Below are 23,324 nucleotides of genomic sequence, written 5' to 3'. Positions count from 1 at the left end.
AGGAGTGCACATAAGCCGGTACTGACCTGGCTATGTGTGAGTAGGAGTGCGCATAAACCGATGCTGACCCAGCCATGTGCTAGTGGGAGTGCATATGAGCTGATAATGATGGGAGGGTGTGTATGGTGATGGATATATATATATATATATATATATATATATATATATGTGTGTGTGTGTGTGTGTGTGTGTGTGTGTGTGTGTGTGTGTGTTATAGAAAGTTCATGAGTATGGTATATGGGTATATGGTGTTGCACATGTGAATCTTGCATGTTGAACTTTGGGAATTAGTATGCGTTTCATGTTAATTTTTTGTCATTGTAGCATGATGGCTTTTTATTGAAAAAAAGAAAACTTTTTCATGGTGCTTTGTTTCTCGCTGTAGCAAGATTCATTCTCATTATAGCGAGAAACTCTCTAATTTGGAAGGGTAATACTGGTCAGAATGTCGCTGCAGCGAGAATGCCTTTTCACTGCAGCGAGGACCCATCGTTTACTTGACTTGAATTGCACGAATGCTATTAAAGTTTTCACTCTTCAAATCCTTTGTTGAGCATGGACCCTTTTTATCAAGTGATTTACTCATTTGGGGTTTACATGAGGGGTTTTGATAAGAGCTAAACTAAATTGCATTGTTTTAAAGATAAATGCATCATGATTTTCTTTAAACCTTCCTTATTGTTTACTTGTTCCCTTCCTTGTTCACTCACTAGGTTTATACTCACCGCTTTCAACTTCATGTTTTCAGATCAAGAGGCAGTTGGTAACTAGGCCGAGGTGTCTTCGTATATTCGACCCTTGGTAGGTGTCTCGGCCTTCAGTAGCTATACATTCATCTAAGTCTCTCCGTTGGAAATCGAGTCTTCTTTTCGATATGTATAAACAAACCTGATGTAAATTGTTAAGATACATGTTTTAGATAAATGTATGTATATATTTGGATTGGTATGCCCTTAAGAGTTGGAAATGGTTAGCATTATTTTGGTTCGAAACTATGAAATGTGACTTTAGTAACTTTGATGGAATAATGAGCGGGATAATATAGATAGGCTTGCTTGGGCTTGGTGGGCTATGTCCATTGGGCCCTTGCACCGATCATGGCCCGGGATTTGGCTCATGACATTTTTATACTTGAAAAACCAACTCTGATGGATGTTTGACAGTTTCTAACCGTTGGCAAATAGTTTGGAGTAGTTTCAGCTGTTAATCTGTCTTCTAGTATTCAAATTCAAATCTTTAGTCAGAATGCTCTTAATCGACTAACTATGCTTTTTAGTCGATTAAGTCGTCTTTGTCTCTAAACCCAGTTTCTGGCAGTGAGCTCTTAGTCGACTAATAATACTTCTTAGTCAATTAAGTCGTCTCTGTCTCTAAACCCAGTTTCTGGCAGTAAGCTCTTAGTCGACTAACAATACTTCTTAGTCAATTAAGTCGTCTCTGTTTCTAAACCGGTCATCTTCATTCTTGAGTTTTAGTTGACTAACTGCATTCTTTATCCAACTAAGAGGCTTTTGTTTAGTGGCTCAATTTTAGCTCCTCATTCTTATGAGATTTGATATTTGCTTTTTAGTGATTAATTTATTATTGGCATAAATTTTTCATCCTACACACTCAAGTAGCATAGTTAAACATAAATGAGTGAGAATGTTTTATTAGCATCAAAAACTAATGGAGCCAACAAAAGCGAGTTCAACCAAATCTTCACCTTGTCACAATGAAAAAAGGGAGAGTCTCAGTCTAATAACATCATCGATAACTCCATTATGCTTGAAAGTGTCACAGATCTCCAGAAAATTTGAGATATGAGCATTAGGATCGTCATTAGATAGACGCCCAAATTGGATTGAAGTTTGGATCATTTGGATGATTGCCGACTTTATCTCAAAGTTGTTAGCTTGAATAACTAACCTTCGTATATTTGAGCAAAGACTTTGCACCAACGAAACAACATAATCTCTCAAAGATCAATTATCTTCCACTATTTGCCCTTGAATGTGCTGCTCTCTTTGATTATCAACCATTGTTTTCAAATTATTAAAGTCCTGTGAATTTTGCCTCAAAAATCTCAGAAAAGTCTTCTCAATTTTCAGATTACAAGGGACAATTTCCAAGCTCCTTACTCTTCTCATACAATGACCAAAAAGTACCTAAAAATAAAGAAAAACAAACCTTGAAGTAAGACTAGTTTGCTTGGTATTAATATTAGCAAAAAGTAGGAAAACAATTCCACGAAAATGGCACCAAAAACTTGTTGTCAATTTTATATACATAAGTGTACGTATCGAACAAGAAACATAGATGTAAGAAGGGATTGTATCACATGAAGAATTGTGCCTAAATTCTTGCTAAGTACAAAAATTATGGCACCCTAGTCTTATCCAAACAAACCAAATTTTGAAAATTAATTAAAGAAAAAATTCAATTAACAATGCTAAACTGAGGAATGAAGACTAAAAATTACTAGAAGAGTAGTTGATTGAAAGCTTAGGATCATAGTATTCCTCAACAATTCATTTGGAACTAATCTCTCTCTTTATACTTAAATCGATGGGTTGAATTACTAGCCTAAAATCCATATTTATCTACAAATCTTTATCGAGATTCTTGTACAAATACCTCTCGTAATTAACTCATTATATGTCTATGTGAATCAATTAAGGAAGGTTCATTAAGCTCATGCTCTAAATTTGGCTACATGTAGTACTTAAGTATATTTCTATCCTAAATACTAATCAAATAACCTAGTCTCTAAGCGAAATAAACACATGCGATTCAAATCTTGGTCTATTTTAAACTCCCTTTGTCAAGTTGCATTTAGAGACCTCAATCAATCTAATTGTTGACCAATCAATTAGAAGCAATAGGCATAGATTTGAAATAAACAAGCCAATACCCATTAATAATAAGTAAAAAAGAGACAAAATATCCAAATTACATGTTGAGATTAACCACAATCCTAGAAAAGGCAATTTACTTCATAGTTTCTACAGCAAACATCAATATCTCAAGAAAATAAACCATATTTACAACCAAAGAAAGAGAAAGAAAGACAAATCTAAAGAGAGAAACAAGTTTCAGCTTCTTTCAAAGCTCAATCTTCCTTGATTTCTCCCTTTTCTTCTTTTATAAAAGGTCTCTTTTTTTTCCCAAAAAGTTGCTCTGAACAACCTCCCCTCCCTTTTTAGCCTTAGAAAAAGTCCTATTTATACCCCTTTTGAAAGCCCTAAAATAAAAAAAAAATCAAAAAGTGCAGATTTTTAAAAGTCATGTGCTAGCGTCACTATGCGAACTAGTTTTTCTATTGGGGGTTGTGGCATTAAGGCATCGTGGCCTTGGGTGGCTAGTGTTGTGGCACCTTACTCTCTCAAAATTGTATGGGGAGTGGGGGCATCCGGACACCACAACCACAACCATTCATGGCTGCGGCACCAAGCTCTCCTATGCTGACCATACTGCAGACCTTTCTCTTGCAATGCAATTTTCTCCTATTTCAAAATTGTAACTCTACCTCTTATATTTTCGTTGGTCTAAGAATCATATTGATTGGACTTCTGTAGCATGAGTTATACTTGAAATACCACAGCATATTTAGGAGGCACCCTTAGACATACTTGCACTTTTCTTCACTACTTGACCCCTTTTCTTTTTAAGACCTTCTAGACGTAGGAATTAAATCAGCCATAGCTAAAAATAAGCATTTTTAACGAACAAATGAATTAAAATAACTTGAATTAACTTGACTTAACATTCTCTAAACTAATTAAAGAAAAATAATGAAAATTACTTAAATTGTACCTAAAATTCAAAGATTTAGCTATTTTATTATCCAAAATGTGACAAGATTAACTTTATATAATAGAGTTATCAACCCATAAAAAAGAAAAACAACCAACTAAAATCTTAAAAAAAAAATACAATCGAAGAAACAGAGATAAGGTACGAGAAAAGAACAAGAAAGTTAAAAAAGAGATTTGAGAGAATGAAAAGAGCAAATGAAAAAAAGTAAGAAAGAAATTTTTGGAAGAGAGATGAAGACGGAGAAACCAAAGTGAAACAAAAGAAACCCAAAAAAAACACCATGAAAATAGTAAAGTGAAATGAAAAGAGGAGAGAGAGAAAGAGTGACAAAAAACTATAATTAATAACAAGCCACAATTACCAAAAAATTGCCAACTTATATGTTAGAAAGACACAAAAAGACCTCCTTTTGTACAAAATACCATATGCATCCCAAAATCAATCACGTGTCCTCCAATTGTAACACCAAGTATGATTCAATTGACCACATTTAGGGTGCGTTTGGTATAAGGGATGTAAAGTCACATTCCTTGTAATGTGCCCAATTAAATTACATTACAGTGTTTGTTTTGTAACAGATCACAACAATATAAGATTGCAATACAATCACATTGCAACCAATGGATGTAATGTGATTGCAGTCCAAAACCAATGCAATCACATTACATTGCACTCTGCAATGTCTTTAAGGACATTTTTACTCATCATCTTTTAAAAAAATTGCTCACAATCCGTTGGGTATTTTGTTGCCAATTTGCTATTGGTTACAAGAGAGGGAGCTATCACATTAATGTATACATATAAAACGTATTAAGAAATAAAAATAAAATATTATCTTCTAAAGAAAAAATTTAAAATAAAATATACAATATAAGAAATTATATTAAAAATAAAAATAAAATATATACTTGTAATAAGAAATGAAAAATAAAATATATTTAATTAAAAATATATTTAAAAAATGACATTATATAAAAATTAACAATAAAAAAATACATGTTAAACTTATATTTTAATATATAAAGGTAGTTTTGAAAATTAACATTACATATCCTGTAAAATACTTATAATACAAACACTACAATGTTATCTTCTCTGCATTTTAATCATTACATTACTTTTATACCAAACACTGCAATGTTATCTTCTCTACAATCACATTGCTTGCAATCACATTACCTGTAATCACGTTACATTGTAAAGTACCAAACGCTACCTTAAGATCAGTTTTACTATATTGTATAGATTTTCAAATTCAAAGATTAATTGAATTTCTATTTATGAATGAATTTTTAAAATATCTATAAAAAAATTTGTTAATTTAAATTCATCTTTTTACACCTTTTCAAATACATAAATAGATTAAATCTCAACCAATTTTTACATAATATGTGCATTTCATTTTCACAATTTATAAACAACTAAATCCAAATAATCCACATTCTCAAAAAATTATGTTTTCAAACATAATCTTGAGTCATTGTCGTTATGGTCTTGGTTTGGCATTATCTTGTGCTCCTCCCATTGGAAACCAATAGGGCAAGTCTTGCCCTATTTCGACACAATCATCGTAGGCAACGAATGTACCTAACAAATGTGACTACAAAAATTAATGTTTCGGGGTGATTTTTAGTGAAGTTTTTTCTAAAAGTACAAGAAAGAGGCTTCATAGAGTGTGTTTGATAAGGCAACCTGGGACTGCAGCAGAATGCCCACGCGTTCCTTCCACTTCTTCCACTTGATTATGCACTAGTTTCTGTGGAATTTATAAACAGTTCCAACATAAAATGTCCCTCACGGTCACCGACCAGCTGCAATTCAGGCTGATGGGGACACTGTCGACCTTTCAGCTTGTCTCAGAAAATACAAGATACAGTAAAAGCTTGGAAAATTTTTCAGTTTTGATACCTCACCAGTGACAAATGAGTATTACACATAAAGCTGCTGTCTCTTGGCAATATCTTTACGCATGTTACAAATGACAATGCTTAGATCAATATTCTAGGTTTAATGAAAAGAACAATACAAAAAACTGAGAAGCAACTGCAGCTATATGCTTTTGGTGTGCTCACCATTTTGCCACTTTCTCATTTCTATTCTTTCTCTGATCAACTATCATTTCTAACAGCTTTGCTATGGCGAATGATAACCTGTGTACATCAAACTATGTGTGATTATCAGGGGAAAACTTTTGTTCTTCATTAGAAATCTACAACAAGCTTTGAGACAATTGCTGCTACTATTTTGCGACCATGACATCAGCTACATATTAGCTCAGTTGATTTTAGGTTTTGGTCGCCTTGGCTTTAGCACAATATATAGAACACCAAGAACAATCAAGAAAGCAGGAATTGTTGTCACATCAAACTCCACATGTACTTTTCTCTCTTTTGTGCAATGAATCGGGTGAAGAAGGGATATGGTTGCATTGACTTGATCAACAAACCTGCAAAAGAAAATGAAATTACGAGATCAGCCCCAAAACTTTTAACTGCTTGCAAATCATTGCTCTAACTATTCAGGAGAGAGAGAGAGACCCTGAAGAACAGACAACCTACAAAAAAGTGTAGAGCATAAGTGGGATTATTGGTCATCATTTATGCTCAAACAACCAATTAAGACAGAGAAGGGTCCTCTGCCCCACAATAGACACAAGCTGCAATTCCAAGAGCAGATAGAGTGGAAATGCAGCCTTACAACTGCCATAATCAGTATCTAGAGAACCAAAAAGCCAGCGAAACAACAAGTCAGTCTATACATGGAGGCGTTCACTTACTGCTTTTAGAGGTACAAACCCAAATATGATATCTTACAAGAAGAAAAAATACACACACACACACACAAGAAGGAGAACAATTTTCTGCCAATGTGAGATAACAGTTCCTATTTACCACATTGGTTTTGAGGGAATGGGAGGAAAGAGAGTAAAATGCTTCTAAGTGACTTCTTAACTTCGTGGCCAAGGCAAATTAGCCAAATCGGTTGCCATACTTCTCCATAAAGCACAGTTCAAATTCTCCACCTTTCCCCCTCCCTCCTGCCTGGAATTAGCTATTAGAACGAAAACAAGGAGAGTGCTCCTAATAATTTTCTTTCACTAGTTCATTTCAAGATCCCAAAATTTCTTGAGGTTTCAGGTTCTTAATTAGGATCGACCTGAATTTCAACAGGTCATTTCAGTTCCATATAAACAGATGAATAAAAAAAACAGCCTCACTAATGGTCAAAATACCATTATTGAATTAATAATTGAAGTTCAGCTCATAACAGTAACCCCCTTGATAATGAATTAATCAAACCGCTATCAAATTAAATATCATAAAAATCTAAATCCTAGTGGACCTTTTGCATTTTTTCAACGTAACAGCAACATCAAACCATCAAATTCAGCAAAATTTATGGCTATTAAGAAATCAGAAAATACTACCACAAAAAATCGAACCATTATCCAATGAAATATTATAAACATATAAATCACACTTTTCAAATACAAATATCATACCATCAAAATACTTGCTTCTAAGAGATCAGAAGATATTACAACAAATTTGGTCATTTAGCAGCAGTAGAAAATGATTACGGAGGAACAGATACCGTGCAAGTTGCTCAGAGCTTAATTGTACAACCCACCAATTCAGTTAATTGATTAAACAAAGTCAAATAAACATCTCCATCAACAAAATGCAAAGGACCAAAAAGCATGGAACTTAAAGGCTGGATAAAAACAACAGCACAGAAATTTGCTTTTTCTATTTTTATTTGCTTAGAGTTGCTTGAAGAGATTTATGTGCTTCACCTCATGTTCATCCCGGTACTTACATGTTAAAAGATTTCCCATCCTTTTACATGTTCTCAATAAGTATTTTTCTCATATTTTTCAGAAACCAAAGTATCACTTAAGAATTTCACTACACCAGTTAATATTAAAGTGACACGCAGATACTCAAACTTTAAATATTAATAAAAAAAATGCACCCGTTGCAACTGCCCAAAAGCTCATTCATCTTAAGAAGCCTTCTTCTTCTAAATGACAAGATTAATCAATGCAATAAAGATCTGAATTTATCTGCATAACTATTTTGCAATTTAACCAAATAAATAGACAGCAGGAAATAATTAAAAATGTTTAGCAGGCCAAACCCTTTGGTTTCTTCCTCTAAGGTATACAGCAGTCTCATGGCATCTACATAACGCAATTCTCCAGCAATGGTTGAAACCTGAAAAAGAGAAATGTATGTTAGCCTGTGAAGTAAAAGTCACCATCAACAGAAAAGTATAATGTGGTAGTAATTGAATTGATTGAGTAATATTAATCAAAGATTAAAATAAGCAAGTGCACTCACTCTTCTCCACAAGCTGACAACATAATTATACTTGTTCACTAGGTCACGCTCCTGGGATTGAAAGAGTTTAAAGGTTTTCTCAGCTGCTTTTTGTTAAGTCTCCCTTTGTAGAAACTCCATTTTTACCAAGTCAGGACTAAAGACAATCTAAAAGCAATTCTTGATTCAAAAGATGAAAGGAATAAATAATAGCAAGGTTTCAAGTATCAGAATTGTTAACTTAAAAACTAGTCTAACAGCAGAAACATTTTCTCATGGAACATTCATGCCATAATATATAGTACAAAGATAAGAAATAAGAGGTATCAAACCCGCAGCCTCGGCTATACCTAAAACCCCAAGTCTATGATATGATTAGGGGATTATGAAAAGGTCACCTTCCTTGCATAATTTTATGCATGAGCATGTGGTGTGTCATGTCTGGGTGCCTGCATGCTATGCTTCTCAATTATTTATTTGCCACAAAAAAAGGATACTTGTACGCTCCCAGAGTAGAAGGTGAATGGCTGAATTGACCAGTTGTATCGACTCCTCAAGAGTTGTGATGATGTAGCTCCGAGCCATCGCATCTGATTGAAATTTTGATATGTGCCAACCTTGAGAAGTAATGGAGAAAGGGTTGCAACCCACCGACCATATCCAATCCTATCAAAAAACAAGCCACAAAGCTTGTTCATATTTTTTAGGGTGACCCTACTTCCCTGCTTACTAAAGCCTCTTCATTTCAAATGTCATTATAGTACATGGGACTCGCATGTTAAGCTAAGGACAAAGTGTATGTGGGAATAAGGCAACCCAATTATTTATACATACTGTATTGACATATCAAAACCACCCATGGAGGCATTTCCTTTTTTTTTTTTTTTCTTTTCTGGTGGGTGTGCTAGGCCCTTTCTGTAGCACAAGGTGAGGGTAACAACATTGAAGGATACCCCCACCTCTGTGGCACGCTACCATATGGGCCCTTCCCCTGCAAGGGGTATTATATCAAGTGAACCTGTACGCTCATGTGTTAGCAGATTCTAAACAGATAAGAGCAAATACTATACTCTCTTTTCTTTAGAAAAGAAGTTATCAGACATTACCCTTAGTATCAACTGAACCCATAGGTCTCATGTTATCAGATTCTAAACTGATAACATGAGATACTACACTTAATCTTAGACTTTTTATTCTTTTTTGGAAGTTATCAGATACTACACATAATCTTAGTCAAAAAAACATGTTCAAACAAATATGGGTGCACATGTGCATAATGTGCTGCACCCACGTGCACATCTGTGTGTGTGTATAAGAGAGCGAGAAGAGAGGGATGAAAACAACAAGCACATCTGAACTTATGGTTAGAACTTGAAAGGATTTTATGATAAACGTGAACAGAAATTCCTCCACCAGACCCCATACAGAGAAGGAAAAGGCAAATTTAGACCATTATTCCCTTTGCTTAAATTTCCTAAGACTCTTAAAAATGGAGAAAAGGGATTGTTAACGTTGACTCCCAAGCATTTGCACTTATAAATCATAGGTAAGATTCAAGTACATCTAAAACTGGCAAACCTCAATTGCAGTTTCATGGGCATGACTGTAGACAAAATGAAGGGGAAGCAAACCAGCCAGATGTTCAGAAACAGCAGCCAAAGCAGGTTTGACGGGCCTCCTGATTGCAGGGAAAAGGACAAAACAAAATAAAGATTAAAAACGATCGTGCATCTATCAGGTAATATGCCGCATGATTCATCAAATTTTTAAGTGGCGAAGGAAAATAAATGATACATTAACATACAATTGCTCTTTGGATTAATATAGTTCATAAAGCAATGTCATTTTAAAATAATCCTCTAAGTACACTAGAAAAAAACAATATCCAAAAAGCAGCATCTTCGGCTTTTGCAACTATTTTGACCCAAAGCAACTTCATTTTTCTTTTTATGAGATTACATGTACAAGTAGAAATAGCAATTAAACAACCAAAACACATACGAAATAATTATTATATTCAATAGAAGAAACAAAACAAACAAAACAACAAACCAGCATAAAGGTTGAAAATTCCAACATAAGCTGGACAACCCACACATGAGGGGACTTAAATTTGAGACCTAAAGGTTCCAAGGCCGCTTCCCTGCCACTGAGACAAGGCCTCATAGGCGACCAAAAGAAACTTCATTGAAATATTCAATCAATAAGAGCGCAACAAGCTAATGCTTAGGCATTCTATGTCCAAGTATATAACAGAACATATGGCATAACTTGGCATAGCAGTGCTGCAAATAACAGAAGAGCAAACTTAAATAAAAAAATCCAATCTAGAGAAACAGAACTGACAGTCTAATAGCAAGCTAGCTGTATCGAAAGATTACAGGTTTAACAATAACTTCTTGACACAAGTTTTTTCTTTTTACTAGTCAAGCGGATTGATGCCTAAATCCTAAAGTGGAGAACAGTTAATCAACTCAAATAGCAACAAATAAGTAGCAAGACAAACAATGCCGACTCTACTGGTAAAAACTAATCACTCTTCGAGCCAGCATAGGTTTTTCCTTTTGAGATATAATGCATGATGTAGCATAGCTAAAAGATGAACCCCCTCCCTTCTTTTATTTGTTGAAAAACACACACACCAACACCACCAACAACAACAAAAAATGCCAGAGACAAACCTTAAATCCCACAAAAGTGATTTTCCATTACACTGCAGATGGCTCTCCCAGGATGAGGACTCTGATTGGACAACAATAGCCATATCAGAAAGCGCCTTGGCCTGATAATGTTTGTCTAGTAACAATGGATCAGTATGAATGAACCAAAAGATCGGAACTTCCAGGGTGGACCGGCTATGAGCATGTGATCCTGCATTATTTAAGAATCAAGTGTAATGTTAAATCCAAAAGACAAAAACCAAACCACCAGTAATTTAGCTTGGATCCTACAAGTGAAAATTATGCATGCCAGGTCATGATGTCACATAAATACACCCTTAAATCCATATATCGAATGTCCACAGCTCATGAAATTTCAGGAAAAAGAAGTTGACATTCAAAATATTGATGCTCAATGGTTTTTAATTCCCAAAATATTGTAAAAGTTTTGCTGAAAATTATTTAGGAAGTTAGAAAAAGTAAGAGCTTTAATTGTTCAAAAAAGGGAGAGGGACAGATTTAAAATGTTGCACAATGGAATGTTGAACAGTCAACTTGGAGCAGAGGGAGTAATAAAGTTTCCTATGAAATCAAGGAACAGATATTTTAAGGATTTGTGAGTGGTAATATAAAACCAAATGAACAATAATGTCATGTAAGGAAGTAAATAGGGCTCCTTCAATGCATTTAGAGGAAAACTAGAATTGTAATTGCCATCTGCCACAGTAGCAGGGAAACTGAAACCAAACAGTTTTTGGAATAACAAACTAGAACCACCATCATAGGAAGACAAAACTGTTTCAATCTTTTCTTGTCTTTCATAAAAGAAACAATTAATCAGACAGAAAAAGGGTATATTAGGATTTAAAGTACAAATAAAAGATATTAATGTTATTCAGTAATTAAGATCAAAAATTTTTTATTTCGCTGTGGGTAGTCATCAAAATGACAACTCCAAAACCAAATTGATTTTATTCCCTCAGTAAGCAACTTGAAGACAGTAGATGACCTTTGAGAGATCCATGATTATTCAGCCTCTGCAACTGATACTGGAGAATTGAAGAATCAAGATAGGAACGAATAGTTTTCCTATATGTTCCATTGACAAGCAAAAGTGGGACAGCTGCTGCTCGTCGTGCCACAGAAAATGCCATTGCCAAAGCAGGATCCTCTGAAAGTGATAACCTATAACTCTTACAAATTAGTCAACTAGGAACCAAATAAATGTAACAAAGACTACATCAGAATAGCAATAAATGAAGCATAGAATTCCTACACATCATTTCATGCAGCAACCTGAAAATATAGAATGATATGGGCAGCATTGCTGCATAGGTTTATTGAAATGGTTGGGGGTGAGCATTTGGGCAAAGATCTTAAATCCCAAGTTGTAGACTCTCTCATGCAAAACATGAGGCTAATCAAGGAATTAAACTAATTAAGATTCTATTTTGGCTTATTGTTGTATTCTATAGGAATAAGTCTTAGATATATGTTTGAGTTAATTATACATTTGGTTTGCCCAATTATAGTAAAACTGTCAGTTTGGTACCTGAAGTTTAAAAATACATGATTAGGCACTCAAATGTTACTTCCATTAAACAATTTGCACCTTTCACTAATGGTGACGTCAAAAAACAGTGAATAAGGATGCTCCACGTGTCTAAAAATGTCACATCATTTCACCTTTTTAGAATTTTTTTAAATTTTTTATTTTTGAAATTAAAAATATAAAATAATTTGGAAAAAGAAAAAAAATATATATTTTTTCTTGAAATTTTTATTTCAAAATTGGAAAATCAAAAAAAAAATTAAAAAATCCTTTTTTTACTTTTAAAATTAAGAAATAAAAAACTGGAAAGGGAAAAATTCAAATTTAAAAACTTAAAAAGAAAAATAAAGAGAGAGAGAGAGGAGTCAAGGGATAGAAGGAAAGGGCAGAGAGAAAGATGGGATGGGTCAAGGGTGAAGAGGAGGGCGGCCAGTCATTGATCTGGCCAGCTCAAGGCAGATGGCCCGATCCGCCTCGGACCAACCACCCCTCCCCCTCCCTTCTCTCTCTCTCTTTCCTCCTTTCCTCTCTTTCCTCTCTCTCTCTCTCTCTCACCGCAATTTTTTTTTTTTGTTCTTATTTTTTCTTTTATTTTTTAATTTCAGAAATAAAAATTCCAAAAAAATTAAATAAATGCCATAGCATTTCCAAACTGTATGCATTTTATTGGCTGTATTTTGCCACATCAATAAATGGTGCAAACTATTTTGAACAAGTAAAGTTTTGAGTACCTAATTGCGAATTTTTACATTTCAAGTATCATATCGACAATTTCACTATAGTTCGGGTGCCAAACATGTAATCAACCCTTTAAATTTCTTCAACTGAGAGTTGTAGGTTATTTTATTTTTCTGTTTACTGAGTTTATGTCAAGGGTATTATTAAAAAATTTGCCAGCTTGCTGGAAATTTCAGTTTTCTTCTCTAAGATTTTTGAATTTTCACTGTCCTAGTAGGTTTTCTTTTAAGTTTAGTTTGTTATTTTTTCTATTTGTAGTCCAAGTATTCTCATACTTGGAATAGGAGTTATAATTCTTTTAGAATTAGGGTTGGTAGGAGCCTATATAAATATCAAGGTACCCTTTCTTTTTTTTTTTTTTTCTATGATAATGGTACTCTTTCTTTTGGAACACAAATTATTACAGGAGATTTTTCAGCATTGTCGCTATTGTGCTCATGATGCAAACAACCTTAGGTGTGACTCCCAAGAACCCTAGTCTCTCCCTTTAAAACACCCATGTTCTTTTCAGAATGTCCACCCTTGTATATTTTTTCTAAAAACAATTAGTGACTGCAATCCTAAAAGTTCTTACATGTTTTATCTTCATCACAAAACCCTCACTAATTCTCATTTCAACACTACCAGCTTTCTTCAATACTAAACTCTCTTTTCTAATCCATTCAGTATGAAAAAGTTTATTTTAATTTTAAAATTAATTCCACTGCATATCTTTCAAATCCTATAAATATAAATGAAATCATAGACTTAGGTACCAAAAAGACAACCATATTTACACAGTGTCATCATTCGAAACAAATAGTTTAGAACAGAAATTAAAAAAATAAAATATATGTAAAAAAGAAGCATACGAAACAAAATATGAAACATAGAATGATTCAGAATGCATACACATCCTGACTGAACATGACTTTCTGTGAAGGTATCAACAAAGAGGAAAGCCCATCCTGGAGAGCCTTTAGGTCCACTGGCAATTGTTTAATATGTCGAACTTTCTGTATCAGTAAAATTAGAAAAAAAACAATTTAGTATTTTTAATAAATGATCCTTGGAAATTTATGACATACACCATACCTCTTGCGTGATGAAAAACAATTGGTACGAAATCTTCTCATAATAATGGAAAGCACCATCAGCAACTGAAGGAGATATGATGTGTCTCACAGATCCCCACAGGGTCGCACCAAGGTGCGCAAGGAAAGTATCCCGAGCAACTGTGTAGTTTTGGAAATCCTGCACAGAAACAACTCAATGCCAACGAACTACAGTTTCTCATTTCAGGACAACCATAGCTTGAATTTTAGTGTAGTTACTATACATGACCCCTATATGTCCTAAAGAAAATGTCACACTAGTATTTTTCAAGGAAAGATGGATACCTCATGAGTATCACTGAACAAATTCCAGTTCTCCATTCGTTTTAAAGCATCTATAGCCTTCCTCCGGTGGTTTTCATCATACTCTTCACCTTCAAATGACTGAAGTTCATCTTTTAAATCCCGCATTCTCTCATCAAGCTCTGAAATCATAAATCTTGGAAGTTGCATAAACTTACCAGATATATCAAATTAAAAATTTGCAAAATATAAAATGCATAGCACCATAACCCTTACATAAAAACAATATTAAAGGACATTGAATTTTATAAAACCATTATCTTAGATGGACTCAGCCCAACAAAATAAACAAAAACAATAATTAAGACAACAAATATGTAATGAGAATCATTCATGCAGTTAAATCTGAAAGAATGATTTGGATTTCAGACTATAGATTGTCCATTGCAAATAAAACAAGTGACTCAAAGAAGTAAAGATTTCATTGCAAAAGCATGAGGGGACAAAACAATAAATCTTCATTGTAAAAAATCTTAATAAGAATGGCCTGCCTTAAAACCACCAACCGACCACACTATTAACCTATGTTGCTTTGACTATTCGTGTTCCTTAAAGCACCTGTGTTGAATGCATATCCAACACCTCAAAGTGGACACTAGTAGGAGGTATGGCCCTCCAAATATAAGGCTAACATAGGATAATGTCCCTAGAGCAACATATCATGCCTTGCCCAGCAGTTTTCCCAAAAAACTGGTCAGAGAAAAATTAGCAATTCAAGGTAGAAATAACACGAAGCCAACCTTCACAAAGAGCAAGCTTGACTCTCCTTCCTTTGCAATGCTTGAAAGCAAAAAGCTCATAGATATCAATCTCCGCTAGAAGAATATCAATTGCCTGATGATCTTTCTGCAACATTTAAACGCAGAATCAATTAAAGCACAAAACTACAGAAACCTAATAGAAAGAGAAGCTTCAATTATCTATGAGCCTCCAAAACAGTAGAGAAATTAGTTATCAGTTTAAGCTTATCTTTGATATAGGTCTGCCTAAAGAAGAACATGCTCCATCTAGAGATGAACAACCCATTGGGCACAAACAACAGTCAAATCAACAACACCAAGAGAGACTATTTTAAGGGCACATCAATGGCTCCCAATCTTATGAATATACTAATAAACCAATGACTGCCAAAGTCACAGAACGATAACTGAGACACTGACACCCTATGCAAGTGTTCAGACATCATAAAATCACATAAATTACAACTAATTTTCTTGTCTATATTGTTTTCATTTACGCAAACTTGTCTTAAGGAAAAAGGGAACATTGGGAAAAAGTGAGAGGGAAGTTTCTGTTTTCAATACCAAAAGGGTTATATTACGCAAAAATTGACATACATGGAGCTATAATTTAGGAAGAGAAGTGGAAGATATCAAGAAAAATTAACACTTAACAGGAAAATGTGAAAAGCTTCAATACTTGATGAGAAAAGACAAAATAGATGAACTCATCCATAAGTATGTATATGTAATGTGTTCTAGATAAATAAACAAATACACACGCTCAACTTCCAGCACCTAGAATCTTTATTGAAGCAATGCACTGAAAAATGAATCCCTTTAGATAACAAACTTTCGACTGACAAGATACGAACCCTATATAAATTTCATTATAAAAAATAAACACTCTCCTTAGTTCAAATACTACCATGATCTTGTGATGCATATAAAGCAACAGTTTCTACTGTTCATATGAGCATGTGTGAGTTAGTATCTATGTATATTCACATGAACATGCATATAAAGCAAACATACATCACCGAATACAGCAAACTTTTCCTGAATTGCATCTTGCAAGCGATCTTCAGCTTCATCTTCAGAAATTTCTACTTGCCACAACAAAAATAAAAGTAAGTGCAGATTGGAGGAAAACAAAAAAAATAAATAAATAATAAAAACACAGATAAACAAAATATGAGATCAGAAGGTCGATTATGTATGATCTAGTATGTGACAGTTGCAGCATGTGATGTTATAAACATTTTAGGAATCCCAATTAATTAAGCAGTTATCATTAAGACAGCAAGCATAATAAGAATCAAAGAGACTAAAGAAAGGTCCACTAAGTTTCCATAGCAAGGCTAACAAATCTATACAGGATGTTAACAAGCAAGAGTTCAGTACCATTATGACCATACTAACAACAAAATAGGAAAGACCAAAGACAGCAAGCATAACAAGAATCAAAGAGACTTAAAGAAAGGTCCCCTAAGTTTCCATAGCAAGGCTAAACAAATCTATACGGGGATGTTAACAAGCAAGAATTCAGTACCATTATGGCCAAACTAACAACAAAATAGCAAAGACCAATTTTCAAGAATTTACCAACAGCAGTTGATAACAAGCGAGCATTAGTTTCATTTACATCTAGGAAAGTTCCAGCATCACCCAAGTGAATGGTTCAAACACAAATTAATAAATAAATGAAAAGCTAAACAAAAGAAAAAAAGAATGATTATAGCACCTTCAACAGCACCTATGGTCTTTCCCACATTTGGCAAACTTAATTCTGTTCGCACACCTTCTCCACCAACAGCAGGTCCCCACGAAAAAGGTCCAGCAGTCAAATCGATAAAAGCCCACCTGCTACAATAATATACACAATAGAGACACATTTTTTAGAAAGTCTTTGTAAGAGAAAGAAAGAGAGAGGAAGTAAGTGAAAAGAAGATATTTTGAACCTGTCCTTTCCAATCCATGTATCTGTTAGACATTCTGCATGGTGGTCACTGAACTCCCCAGACCTTAATTCACTTTCAAGAAGAAGCTTCATATCTTCATTCTTCCCGTTTAATAACTTGAGTGTAAAAAAAATTTTTAAAAAATGGAGAATGTTTAAACAAAAGTTGCAGACTTGTCAATGCCTAATGCTTCTTGACTATGCATCTAAAAAAAAGAGATACGATAAAAAAGACTAGGTACCTGCAAAACTTTACTCTGAATGGTTTCAGCTGTGTCCTTTCCTTGATACAACTTCTCAACATTAGTCAGTGCATCTAAGCAAATATTGTACCATTCCACCTAAAAATTTTATCAACCATTATAGCCAATGAAAATATATATGAAAGAAAAAAAATGAGGCTCCAAGTTGCCTCTTTGTGAGCAACAAAATATTAACACATGAGATGGTTTACTCTTAATATAAGCAAAATAAGGATTGAAATTTCTTGCATCCTTTTGACGTTAGGATTCACTGGACTTTTATTAAGTTTTTAAATTTAAAAACAGGTCAAATATTCAGATACCCATACTAAGTCAATAAACTGAATCGGGGAAGTAGAATTAGTTACAAGGCTGAGAATTCAGTATTACAAGTTTACAACCAAATATACTCATTACCAGATCAAAGTCAAAGGAATGAAAATATACACCAGGTTCATAACTAATTTTCAGCATACAATAAGCTGTAGCAGGGAAGTAGAATTGGTTAGAAGGCTGGGATCACTATTGCAAGTTTACAACCAATAAACTCAGATTACCAGAATAAAGTCAAAGAAATGAGGCAAACACATAGCATTTGGAAAAGGGACAAACCGTATCCGTTTCTTCTGTAACTGTCCATGCAAACTTTGCCATAGGATGCTTTCCATATAAAGGTTTCTTAATCTTATCAAGAGCTGCAGATTGTTCAGCACTTACTAATATTAATTCTTATAGAAACAGAGTAGGAATAAATTAGAAAGAATCCCAGCACCTGCAAAGAAAAATAAAATTAAAGAGAATAAGAACCAGACAATTTCATACCAAGAACACTATCTGGAATACGCCCCGACTGAAGAATTTTACTTTGCAGACTCTTATCCTGAAAAATAAAAGTTGAAGTAAAGCAGGTTTTTGAGCATGAATGTACCAGAGAAAATGGAAACAGGCAGCAAATATTCTGCTACAAATTCACCAAACCAAAAAAGAATTTAACAAGTACAAAAGGATGATGAAATATATTTTACAATAAAACTGAAAAATGATAATAGATAAAACGAACAGCAACTGGAACAAATAAGCAAGAAAAGAAACTCATATGTACCTCTTTCAGAAAAGCTATTTCTGACTCAGATAAACCTCTCCTGCAAATTTTTTTTTAAAAGTAAAGACTTTAAGATAACAGAAAACAAATAAAATAGATGAATAACTAATAGAATATATAGAAATTGAGTTTAGGTATAAAAATTAGTTTACTACCAGTAGGAGTAACTGATCCATATAAACAAATAAACAAACAGGCTCAATAGTCTGTGCATCTGTGTAAGCAGAGCTGGATTAGAGTCTCACACATTGTAATGATAAGTGAGACTGATTACAAGTTCAATCATACAGTACTCCAATACCAACAACTTAAGGGGGAACATTAAGAATTTATGTCACCAATTAAATAGTGGGTTAGCCTAGGCAATCTGGAAGGGTGGTTTAACATTTACACTGGAACACGTTAATAGTGTACAAGTTAGTAACACATTGCCTTGCTGTTTGAACTTTGAAGTATAAAAAGATATTTGCTAGGACTGATAAATTATGTACAGTTTTCTCAAGATTTCGAGGTTATGGTACGGAAAGACCATTAATTGTGCTTTCTGTATTTATTTATCTTTGTTACAATTATGGGATGTATAGCACTATAGCTCACTCACCTCTTCTAAAGGTTACACAAATCCAAACCCCATGTTTTTGTTTTGCTACATACAAAAAGTCAAAGGGGGAGGGGAGATTCAAACCTTGGACCCTATCTTCTTAAGGAGTAGTTACATCCGCTAGGCCAAGCCTAAGTTGTTATACAAACCATATACTTGAGCCACTAAAATGAAAATGTTATAATTGAAGTCAAAGTTCTTTCCTCTGTTACAGGGACGTGTCATATTTGGTGTGATACCCATGTCAACACAACACCACATAGATATGTGTGCAGAATATGCATCTGATTCAGCAATGAAAATTTGGACACAACTCTTTTTCTCAAGCCAATTCAAACATCAAGAAAAAGATGAAGAGCAGAGAGGACAGAGGAAGACTACAGGTTAGTTGCATGGAATTCAGATCAAATAGACAACTCTTATTACAACCACTTTCATGTGCAGATCTAATCCATAAATCAAACATGAAATTAACCCTAGATGCCACCATTAAAGAGAGAGCGGGAGGAAGAGTTGTAAGGAAATAAGCAAGAAAAGAGAATGAAGAAAAGGGAGAGAATGGAGAATGGCAAAAAAAGTAAACATGAAGTGAAAAGGTTACAAGGCAATAGATAAAAAATGGAGATAAGGGTATGAAGATTCTGGATCTAGCCCAGTAGAAATGGTGATTCTTTTCCAACAACGCCACATATTGAAGCCTATATAATATTAATATCTCTATTATATGCCCATGTAAAAGAAACAAAAAGGAATAGCATATCTGAGCTATTTTGGTTTTGGATCAGCATAGGCCCAATTTGGTATTTAATTTTCTTATTCTGAGCCAATATAAATGCCTCAAAAGATTTCCGTCAAACTTAATATATGGCCCAAGTAATTTTATATTACCTAAAATTTTAAAAAGTATCCATGTATCCATATCATTTTTTCAAACACCTTAGCCGAATCCGTGAGTCCAAAATTTTAGAAAATAACAAGTTAAACATCTAGACACATACCCATGACAGACATTGATACCCGAATCCAAGTAACATAGGTTCTTCCAACAAACTTTGTGATATCAGTGCCCTAGCGACTATGCTCAAAGCTTCTTTTGAACTAAAAACTGGAAAAGATTGTTTCTGTTTCTACTCAACACATAACATACATGTCATGGCTTGTCACTCATCTAACGTGTTGGTGACAAGGAAAATTGCATTTTTAACTTTCTATATAATTAAGTTGCTAACATTAGGTAAACAGATGAAGAGGAAAGAGAGAACAAAAACAACCTATTTGTGATTGTATTAACCAATTTAGCCAGCAATAATATACATAGTCTCACTCTCAGCCGTCCAAGGAGACTGCATGCAACTCGAATCAGTCCAATTTTCAAAGATGTGCATGTGCAGTGCAGAGAGACTGAGAGAAGTAAAACATAGAATATTAATTCTGATTCACAACTTCCAAAACATGAAGTTTTCGGCACACCAACTTCAAATGAATTTTAGTCATAAATAGAGGGAATGCATTGAGCAATAGATTCAGAACCAAAATCAATTTTCCAGGTCTCCAACAGTTCTATATTAAACGGAGGCTTCAGTCTTAATCAAAAGATCTAGATTTCATAGTAGCACACCACATATTCCACTCTGTTTTATGTAGCCTGCTGCAACATCAAATACCTACCAAGGTAGACCCCACACCAGCTTATGTTGGAAGGCAAAAGAACAGAAATCTACCTCAGTTAGTTGGTAGGAATCAGGAAAATGTTAAGAGCAATAGCTGGAACTAAAGGCAGGAGTTGGATGGGCTAGTTCATGAGGATGGTTTATGAATTTGGTTTTGTTTGTCCTAAAAACAAAAGGAAAAAAATAAAGAGATTTTCTTACTAAAATAAGCACCTGTAGCCGTATTTAGCTCTTTTTGCATCAGGATGGGGATTCAAAATGAAGATGTTATATGCATCTTCAAGCTGCAGGTATTCAACAAGGCTGGTGAAAAGAACATCCATCATGTCTGCATCTACTTGCCAAAGAGAATCAGTGCCATCCCTGTCAAGAATGAGCCATAATAATACTGAATGAAGCCAGAGACATGAAATTCACATTACCAAAACCTAAGCTAACCAAATAAGATATATAATCTCTAAGAAATTTTAAAAATCTACAAAAAACAGTCTGCACATGAAGACTGTGTTCTTAACCCATAAAACTCTTAATTATTGAAAGTTTTCATCAAAACATTTAATATTGAATGTTTTCCTTAACTCATGTGATTTGAAACATCAAAACTTCATAAATCTGCTAATACGGAACAGAAGGATCCTAAACTTGAATATGCCGCACAATGTAGAACACAATACTGGAGTATGATCTAAATGGTGCTACTAAACATGCAAGTTGTATTGATAGGTCCCCCTGTAAGTCTAAAAAAGTATCGAGAAAGCAACAATCTACAATTTTATTTGCTCAATTGAATTATAATATAGTCTACCGTAATGGTAGTAAGCAATGGACTTTTGAGATGTTTGAGCAAACCATGAAGTATCAAATTCCCAATTTAGCAGTTCCCATGAGCAAACGAGATTTTTCAAGTTAAAAGAAGGAATATATAAGTAAGATTTGAGCTTAAATAACCCCCACCCCCCACAATTTGAAATAATAAAAAAAAAAGCCATGTTATATAAGTAAGAAAAACAATAAAATAAAAGAGAATTTGGGTTAGGACATGTTTCACCTGTCACCTGATACATCATCTCTGCGGGCTAAAACATTGATGGCATGCTCAAAGATAGAAGTCACCTTTTCACCCATTTGTATGGCATGGACAGAGAAACTGCAGAAGCAATTAATCATTACAATAACAATAATGAAAATCTCATTTTAAGAGTTTCCCGGAAACAAATCCTGTTTAGCATAACTTTCTAGTTTCTAGATGATGCCGGCATGTGTATAAATCAACAACAACCATCAAAAAATAAAAAATAAAAACACAAAGTATTACTTGTAATTTATATGACTGATGATGGGAAGATGGTGATGTTGCATTTTATCTATGCTAATTTTGTAAAAAGGTGTGAGGAGCTCTCCAATTCGCGGAACTCGTGTATGTGCAAAGATGTGATCGATTTTGGTGAACCATCGCTCTAGTTCTTCAGGATGAAGCTTGAACTCTATTTACACATACATAAAAGTGATCAAGGAAATATCAGAATTACAGGTATTATTAAAGTGAAAACAAAAAACAAAAACAATACTTAGTGAAGTAAAAAAGAAAAGGAAAGTTTGGGCTACTACCTTGGTTCCCTTTTCCTTCAAATCCTATAAAAATGAAATTGACAGGAACTGGAAGGTACAAAGACTCTACTTCCATAAGGTTTAGGTAATTTGCAATGTTACCTGGCAAAGCGAGACTCTCAGATGGTGAATCGAAATGCTATTCCTCAAATGTTAGAGCAAAGCAAAACAAAATTAACGCACCTGCCTTGGTGTAGTTGTGAACACCCATCGAAGCAGGGCTGGTGGTTTCTAAATCATGGAAATCTGTATGAGGAGAGAAAAACTTCTTGTAAGAAAAAAAAATAGATAGGAAATTCGAGGAAACTCTACGGGAAAAAATGCATCGTTACCTTCACGTATAATAGCCTCACTCCAAAACCTACTCTTTTCTTTAAGATTGAACAAAGAAAAAACCGAAGACGAAGAAGACTTTCCACTCTTACGACTTCCGACTGTGCCTTTTGCGACCAACTGATTATCATCATGACCAAATCAATACAAAAAATAATAATAATAATAAACTTTAACACAAAGAAATTTAAAACCTTTTCCGAAGGTGAAAATTTGAAATTACCAGTAAGATTATACAAACAAGGAGCATAGATCTAATTCCATCCATCTTCATTTCCAGTGAGAATCTCACTCTCAGTCCACGCTGCACCACCTGCCCTCCGATTTTCTTTTCCTTTTTTTCTTTTATAAATTTATTCGCACAGGTGATGAGAAAGGAGGAGAATTTAAAGGACACGTCAAATGTGCTCGCCTGTCAGCATCCTCCATCTCATCACTACTATTTTACCCATTTGTTATTACCAGTTCCAAAACATTGTTATTTAAATAATTTTTAATCTTTTGACAAATAGGATCATATTTTTGTTAATGGGGAGATTTCCCTGTTACACAGCAGAATTTACAATAGGTGCAGACTTTGTTTTGGTAATATCATGATTATCTTAAATGTTTGATTTTGTTT

At 34.2% G+C, this 23,324-nt stretch overlaps 1 protein-coding gene across 4 annotated transcripts; it reads right to left on the bottom strand.

Annotated features, from left to right (window-relative positions):
* Positions 1 to 5,681: 5,681 nt before the first annotated feature.
* On the bottom strand, positions 5,682 to 23,075 carry LOC18589513 (uncharacterized). Of its 4 annotated transcripts, none has more exons than XM_007014518.3 (25): positions 22,926 to 23,075; positions 22,702 to 22,822; positions 22,553 to 22,615; positions 22,370 to 22,471; positions 22,077 to 22,245; positions 21,810 to 21,908; positions 20,975 to 21,124; positions 18,491 to 18,530; positions 18,211 to 18,268; positions 18,001 to 18,083; positions 17,389 to 17,487; positions 17,148 to 17,263; positions 16,931 to 17,052; positions 16,222 to 16,292; positions 15,208 to 15,313; positions 14,450 to 14,589; positions 14,145 to 14,303; positions 13,962 to 14,065; positions 11,790 to 11,965; positions 10,802 to 10,991; positions 9,699 to 9,798; positions 8,618 to 8,786; positions 8,142 to 8,224; positions 7,939 to 8,015; positions 5,682 to 6,244 (listed from the first exon to the last, which is right to left on the bottom strand). In XM_007014518.3, exons 1-25 carry the CDS (start codon positions 22,974 to 22,976, stop codon positions 6,073 to 6,075), a joined length of 2,820 nt encoding a protein of 939 aa, XP_007014580.3. In that variant the 5' UTR covers positions 22,977 to 23,075; the 3' UTR covers positions 5,682 to 6,072. The 4 variants fall into 4 exon arrangements, with proteins under 4 accessions (XP_007014580.3, XP_007014582.3, XP_007014583.3 ...); XM_007014520.3 differs by having other exon boundaries at positions 16,931 to 17,049; XM_007014521.3 differs by lacking the exons at positions 22,702 to 22,822; positions 22,926 to 23,075 and having other exon boundaries at positions 22,557 to 22,576.
* Between the last annotated feature and the right edge of the window lie 249 nt (positions 23,076 to 23,324).

This window comes from Theobroma cacao, chromosome 9 (assembly GCF_053813885.1).
Source record: "Theobroma cacao isolate CCN51 chromosome 9, ASM5381388v1, whole genome shotgun sequence".
NCBI lineage: Eukaryota > Viridiplantae > Streptophyta > Magnoliopsida > Malvales > Malvaceae > Theobroma > Theobroma cacao.
This window is presented reverse-complemented; position numbering and strand designations above follow the sequence as displayed.

Excerpts from the sequence above, each read along its gene's own strand:
- LOC18589513 (XM_007014518.3), bottom strand. The coding sequence starts at position 22,976 with ATGAAGATGGATGGAATTAGATCTATGCTCCTTGTTTGTATAATCTTA. Across the intron at positions 18,084-18,210 it reads TATTCCAGATAGTGTTCTTG|CTCTTGATAAGATTAAGAAA; the intron begins GTATGAAATTGT and ends AACAATCTGCAG. Across the intron at positions 8,016-8,141 it reads TTGTCAGCTTGTGGAGAAGA|GTTTCAACCATTGCTGGAGA; the intron begins GTGAGTGCACTT and ends TCTCTTTTTCAG.